Source organism: Musca autumnalis, unplaced genomic scaffold (genome assembly GCF_047663935.1).
Source record: "Musca autumnalis isolate F117 unplaced genomic scaffold, ASM4766393v1 scaffold_2, whole genome shotgun sequence".
NCBI lineage: Eukaryota > Metazoa > Arthropoda > Insecta > Diptera > Muscidae > Musca > Musca autumnalis.
Genome location: NW_027411755.1, coordinates 250,314,770 through 250,322,322, shown reverse-complemented (window position 1 = coordinate 250,322,322; position 7,553 = coordinate 250,314,770). Strand labels below are relative to the sequence as shown.

The 7,553-nt window shown below is 36.3% G+C and overlaps 1 protein-coding gene across 1 annotated transcript; it reads right to left on the bottom strand.

Annotated features, from left to right (window-relative positions):
* Positions 1-615: 615 nt before the first annotated feature.
* Positions 616-2,082, bottom strand: LOC141392563 (lamin-C-like). The gene is made up of 2 exons (XM_073965497.1): positions 1,147-2,082; positions 616-1,104 (listed from the first exon to the last, which is right to left on the bottom strand). Exons 1-2 carry the CDS (start codon positions 2,080-2,082, stop codon positions 616-618), a joined length of 1,425 nt encoding a protein of 474 aa, XP_073821598.1.
* Positions 2,083-7,553: the final 5,471 nt, after the last annotated feature.

The window sequence follows — 7,553 nt, the reverse complement described above, 5'->3', positions numbered from 1 at the left end:
TTATTTCCTACAAAATATTTAAACCTAAATCTTATAATCTAACAATAACACACATACACATACATTTTGTTTACACGCACATTAGAAATGCACGCTGTGTCTATAAATACATCATGCACCCACACGTTGCGTTGGTAATGGAAAATACATTTGTTATAGACCCTTTCTTATCTTTACTATTTTGGGCACGACATTTGTTCCATTATTTTATGACAGGCAGTCGGTTATTTTTAAACATAGATTCTTCGAACACATGCATTAAAAAGAAATCTACCTGACTCTATTTACACAGAAAAGAGTCTTCTACAAAATTCACCATTCTCCCCGCCTTAAAAGATTCTAATCTTTTAACAGTTAATACGGAACATTGAACATTTTCTTGCTTGCTATTTATCTGACTCAATTTACATAAAATAGTTTAGATACAAAATTTAGCACTCTTCTGGTCTTAGAGTATTCTAATCTTTTAACAATAATGTATGAATGTTATTTTTTACAAAATAGGAATATTATCTTAAACATTGTCATAATGTAATACTTTTCATTTTCTGCCGAAGGCATTATTTAGTTTAATTATTAATAATAAAAAATATAGAGCATTATCATGACTTAATTCTAGGTGATGGCACCCAACACCTTCAGCAACCAGCTAGGATGAGGACTTCTTTTCCCTCGATGAAATACGTGGTAAATCCATTTTCTTCTTAGAGGATTCTTCTCGCCACTAGAACTTTCTTCATTAATTATACGATGATTTGACACATGACGTATAATGGTATGCTTGATACCGTCGGCACCGGCAACTTCTTCCTCATCGGCATTACACGGCGACGTCTTTATGCTTTTGCCAATCTGCCACTTTAGTGACTTCATAACAATATTGGTTGATGGTTCATGTGCTGCACTCGTTACGTTCCATTGAGACACGGGAGCAATTTTACATTTAAACCTCCCGCAGTCGACTTGCACTTCATTTGTACCTTTGTTTTGTACCGTTACTTTCGGTTCATATTTAGCAATTTCTCTCGTGGTTGCAACATATTTCCTTTGACTTAAATTTTCTTTGTCATACAATAGTTTTTCGTAGAAAACACTTTCTTGTAGCTGTTGTGTCACTTCATCACGCAATTGTTATTCCGCGTCCACTTTGGCAATATCAGAGGCATGGCGTCTTCGTTCATTGGCGAGCAATTTTTCCAAATCACAATTTCGGCCATTCAATGCAGCATTGGTAGCTTCCAACTTACTAATGCGAATATACAGACTTTCAATATTTTGACGAGAGACATCTAATTCTTCGATAGCACTTGAAGCTGCAACGGACTCACGGTTGGCTTCTGCTTGAAGATCCTTAATCTTTTGCTCGTACAGCATATTCATTTTACGCATTTGTCCTTCGTGTTGTTCGCGCAACTCTTGCAACGACTGTTGTAATATGGCCTTATACTGCTCAGAAAGACGCTCATCCACCACACTGATTTCAAGTTGGTGGCTAGAATATATTTCATCAATTTCTCGCAAATGGTTCTGCTCCATAAACGTGAGTTCATCGCGTAGACTCTGAATGCGGTTTTGCAAATCAGTGCGGATCATAGATTCAGCGTTTAAATATTTACGAGCTTCGTCCAATTGTTTTCGTAGACACTCCGATTCTTTCTGCTCTTCACAAAGTTCTACACCGGCTTCCTTCGTATAAGCAGTCACAGCATCGTATTTGGCGTTAAGATCAGCAGCTCGTGACTCGTACATACGAGCCTTCTTCTCAGCAATTTGCCAGTCCTTGGTTGTTTGCTCCAATCTGGCCTTCAACTGCTCATTTTTCTCACGCAGTTGGTTGACTTCGATATTTAATTTCCGCGAAACATCAACGTGAACGTTTTCATTCTGAGTTTCCGAAGTTTCTTCAACACTCCCCTGTTGAGAGTCTATACTACCTGGAAAACTCTGCTCAATTTTTCTAATTGAACTACTATCTACCTGTCTAGTATTTATCTTGGGAACCCATTTCCCATTGATCTCTTCATAATCTTTTACCTTCACCTCTTTAGGTGCTACTCTAGAAATTTTCCCAAATCTCACCATGCGGTAACAAATTTGTAAAAAATTGAAATTCACTGTGCAACATTTTTAAGGTGATCTTGTGCAAACACTTCGAACTGAGGATTTTTTGAAAGTACAGACCCAAACGACAAGAAACGCTAGTTGGGTTTTGTTGTGTCAGATCCAGCTCGGATTTTATGGCCCTATCTAAACATGGTTAAATATTGAGTTTTAAAAAAAATTCGGTGCTATATCTCTGAAACCAATGCGAATCTTCTTCTGACCTCTGAAGCAAATTTGTTGATAAGGACAAGAATAAAATATTTGGAGAAATAGTGAACTCGAAAAACTACATTTATTGCCTCAAATTTCAAAATATATGCAAAAATTCCACAATTTTTATACATTTCGCACCGTATCTCCAAATCCGTTAATTTTTTCTGAACTTTTTCTTTCGGAAAAATATTCCCTGGAATGTAATACACAACTCTTCAGAACATGTCATTGTTGTAAAATGCCTCTATGCCGTTGTTTTCAGTACATTTTTCAACGACGATTTAATAAAATTGTCAATAATGCAGTGAAATCCGAAATGCGAGAATAAACTGTTGGTGTGAACTGTGTTTGAAATACGTGTTGTAAAAGATATGATGCAAAATACCGCTGAAACAACATGAAGTAAGCATTTTAGAGTTTCGGAATGTTCTAAAGAATTGTTGAGAACTTTATTTGGAAGATTTTTGCAAAAGGTTACTTGGTTCAACTCCCAATAGTTTAGCCGATAATGACCAGAATTTCAGCAATTCTGTAAAATTGTCTATATTTATAAAACACATAAGAAAAACTCCATTTAGGGCATAATGGAGTTTTTCTTATGTGTTTTTTTCAGAAGATAAGTTCTACTAATTTAGGGCTACAATATTGCTAAAGACAGCAAGGCCAAATTCCTATTCGTTTCTGAGATAAAGGCCTGATAAATGCAAAAAAGTGTAGATTTAGCCCGGTTTAGATGAGGCCATAAAATCCGAACTGGATCTGACAGGACAAACCCCTATTAGGGTTTTTGTAGTCTTAATATGTACTTTCAAAAAATCCATACTAGAAGTTGTTTGCATTTTCAGTGTTGCATAGTGATTCTCTACGAGATTATCCTCTTTAGGAAACTCATTCAAATATTGCATCAGTACTGATGACGCAATATCATATCTGTCTTTGACATCTTCTACACTTAGAAACTCATTCCTTATCTCAGTCTCCAGCGCATTTAATGAATATTCAAACTCTCTAATTAAACCTCCTTTTATTGTTTTTGAATGGCGCAGTATGTTTCTTTTTTCATACTGTTCCAATGGACTTAAGCTGTCCATCTCAGCTATATATTTATATCTAGAAAGAATTCGTGTATCTAACGAATCCTTCTTTGATTCGATCCCAAAATCTATCCTTACTTGACGATTTAAGAAGTCGAACTTTTTTATTGCATACCGCACACCTGAGGCGAATATGCTATGCATTTCATATGGAAATTTTGCCATATCGCGGAGCTCCCTATCATTGTCTAAAAAATCCCTTCTTGCTTCCGTGAAGGAACTACCAACTTTAAACAACTTTTCCCTTGTTTCCCTGGTTACACTTTTCTGAGCAATTTTGCTCAGTTCGAAATAAAGCGAAACAATGTATTCGCCCAACACCCTTTGATGTTGGATGAAATCTTGAAAATTCATTTTCACGTAATACACTTTTTGTCACTTTATTTATTTTATTATTAGTAGCTATAAAAATTGACCTAACACAATCTTTGCTTCGACTGTGCGCCTTTCTATAACCTAACGAATAAACCTAACGTAGTCACTTTTAACTACGCGCCTATTACGTTATAACACTACGCGCAAACTAACACACTTTTCTTTCTTGAAAATGTGAGCCTACCGCGTCACTTCACTTAACACGAATAAACTACACAAATTTCTTTTTTTTTTGAAACCGCGAGCCTATCACGTCGCCTATCACAGCAGTATTTTTTTTACACTACGTGAACTATCACTTTGGGTCACCAAATGATGAGACGACTCCTAGTCTCATCACAAATGCACCCAAGAAACTAAAGGAAAAATAACCTAAGAGAATGAAAACACCCGCGTTAGCGATGTTGTTCGTTTCGTTGCTTTAGAGAGACTCTTTATTTCCTACAAAATATTTAAAACTAAATCTTATAATCTAACAATAACACACATACACATACATTTTGTTTACACGCACATTAGAAATGCACGCTGTGTCTATAAATACATCATGCACCCACACGTTGCGTTGGTAATGGAAAATACATTTGTTATAGACCCTTTCTTATCTTTACTATTTTGGGCACGACATTTGTTCCATTATTTTATGACAGGCAGTCGGTTATTTTCAAACATAGATTCTTCGAACACATGCATTAAAAAGAAATCTACCTGACTCTATTCCCACAGAAAAGAGTCTTCTACAAAATTCACCACTCATACGCATAGTTCCATGATTCGTCGCTTGGTTTCGTTTTACAAACGTCTTTTAAAGCACCGCTATCGCATTTTGTCGAAATTTCTTGCACCGATCAACACGGGATCCAACTAAAAGCCCCCATTTTTATCGCCAAGTGTTCATGCAATATCAGATGTTAGTTGGTGTAAAAAATCCCAAGGATGCCTCTATCTCACGGTATATAACATGGCGATCCTGCATTATCCGTTCACACACGTCTTATTTTTTTCTGGCACAACGGTCGGCCTTGCTACACCGCGTGTTTCCTAGGCCAGAAAGTTTTCTAGTGCCCCTCGTATTAGCTGCAACAAGTTGGTGATCCGAGTCCATGTTTGCCCTCGGGACGATAGTACATCCAACACGCTCGATGAATGCCTTTCATCTATTACAACGTTATCAATTTGATATGGAGACCAGGTTCCCTTATGAATGCTGAAATTCTTAAATTTGGTACTCCTAGCTACCATGTTACCTAGAATAATTTTAATATCATGGGCAGGGCAACGGTTATATGTTTCTTCGCTCGTTAAATACATCTTTGGTCTGCTCGTCTTTGTCTTTAGTGGGAGCATCGGAGCAAATAAAGCTGATGTTAAATATTTCAGTTTTTATCCGAATTGTAGCAAGTCTCCGTGGTGAAGCTGGATACCAAATGTTTTAACCTCCGACTAACTACAAACACGCAACCAAACTAGCACTTTACATAATGGCAGCCGTAATACAGTGCGTTGTTTTGACATCTATCCCAATACGTCGTATTGCCTGCGTGGCAGTAAATGGGCGTAGTATTTTGAAAGTACATCTGGTAGTGCGTAAACTGTGCCATCTCTAACACTTGACCACCCAACCTTAGTTAACATAATTTAATATTTTGAGTCATTTATGAGGAAGTAGGGTTGCCAAAAATGTTTGGTATATGTCAATGATTTGGTATAAGCCCACGTTACGGTACCTACAGATTTTAAAGCAAACTAGTGATATAAAATCAATATATTTTATATACGGTATAATTATTGTGTTTGGTTTGGTTTTGTTGTTTTTTTCTTGGTCAGTGGCTGAGGACATTTTTCCGTCAGCACAGCTGACTGATACGTACTTACTTGTTAAGATAGACAATCAGTTGGGATTTTTTTCTTTCGATTGAAGAAGTTGACGCGCAGTTTCCAAAAACCAACTTGTAGCTTTTATAAGCAAAATATGAAAGTGCTGTTGTGTTTTATCGAACTGATCTTAGTGAAACAGTGGATCGCCGAGTCGTGTATCGCTTGCTAATTGTTGTGTACCGGAGGTACCCTATTCAGCTACAGTCTCGCTCCACCGTCCCATAAGTGTTGTCGCCAGCTATTCACATTACACAACAACTTCCATTCTTAAGATTTGTATACGTCATCACCATTTACTAATGAGCTGCTGCACCAACTTCGTTTCTCGTTTCTTTTTTTTTTGCTCAAACACTGCGACCTTCCATCCTCCGTGTTATTCTACGCCCTCAAATCATCAGCCAGCTGCAATACTGCCCTGTTTGGTTATTTTCCGTGCGACCAGCTCTTCAACACCTCGACCAACAAAGAATTTGCCGACCAAAACAAATATAAAAATAAACCTCTCGGGAACCAATTTAAATTTTAATTCAACAACATTTCTTTTTGTTTGTAAAAAATACAAAATAAACGAATAAAGGCAAATTTTGTTACAATATCTTCCAATTTAAGATATAATTATATCATAACTCATAACCAGTCAAGAAAAAACACAAAGACCTTAATTAACTATTCCCTACTTAATAACGGTTAATCAGTGGCTATATTACCACCTACTTCTCCAGTCCCCTTCCTTTCTCCTTCTGCAAAGTACATAGCTTTAACCGGGGTCATTTTGCTTAATGACATATTGTCCGTTTTTGTGGATGATAGTGATTAGCGTTAAGTACGCGCCGGAGGGTACAATGCCATTAAAGGATTACATTACTTAAATTACAACAAAAAAAATAAAAATGAAATAAACTGAAATATCTACACTTTACAACAGCATGAATACTAAAGAAAATATGTTAACAAAAAAGCTTGTTTCTTTTGCTCATAAAATACGTTAAACCTTCAGCTTCCACTTTTTTCAGTAGCTACCCCAAACACGGTGGCAATTAAAATATTTTTTATGCGAATTTAAGAAAATAGAGCAGAAAATTATGTTAAAATACCAAATAATCTTTTAAATAAATTAGAACGCTTAACATAGGAATAGGGGAAACGACAAGAAAAAAAAAACAACAGCAGTAGCGTAGAACCTCAGATACGCAGACACTTTTAATGGACTTTCTTTTTTTGCCATGGTTCCCTCCGTATTCACTTCCTTATTTTGTAGAGTTTTCTTTGGTCTCATCTTTCTTTTGTCATGGTCTTTGGTTCCTTTATTCACTTTCAGTTTTTTCCTTGCAGTGTGTCGCCTTCCAAGACAAAGCAAAAAGAACGCGTTGAATTTAACGCACTTAATTAACTTAATTGATTGTCATTAAAATCATCTTCTTAAGGTTGAGTTTTGTCCCCATCTCTTCCATTTTATTATTCTTATGAGGCCTTCGTCTTCTTTGTCTTTTTGTGTGCGTGTAATGCGAAGTATCAAAAGTTGATGTTAAATTCATTGTTGTTGAAGATCCTTCTTGCAGAGCATACAATTATACTTGTCCCTGACATCAAATTCGTCAGCATAATTTAGAAGTCTGTTAACAAGACAACCAAAACAACGAGGTCCTCAATTTGCCTTGTAATCGCAAAACATGAAATTCGATTATTTGGTTGAAAACATTTACAGTAATTTGTTGAAGTAAGAAGCATCCTAATTGAGTAGCTTTTATTTAATTTATTATATCTACTTGAAGACTTGAAAAAATAATGTTTACAACAATAACATATCGTCCTTAGCGAAATCAATAACCGCCGATTGGTGCGAAGAATGCAATATAAGAGCAGACATGGTGAGTCCCGGACCAAATACTC

What these genes read in the sequence shown, in the direction of transcription:
- LOC141392563 (XM_073965497.1), bottom strand. Translation starts at nt 2,082, where the DNA reads ATGGTGAGATTTGGGAAAATTTCTAGAGTAGCACCTAAAGAGGTGAAG. An exon ending in ATGCCTCTGATATTGCCAAA is followed by an intron (nt 1,105 to 1,146) that starts GTGGACGCGGAA and finishes GTGACACAACAG; the next exon opens with CTACAAGAAAGTGTTTTCTA.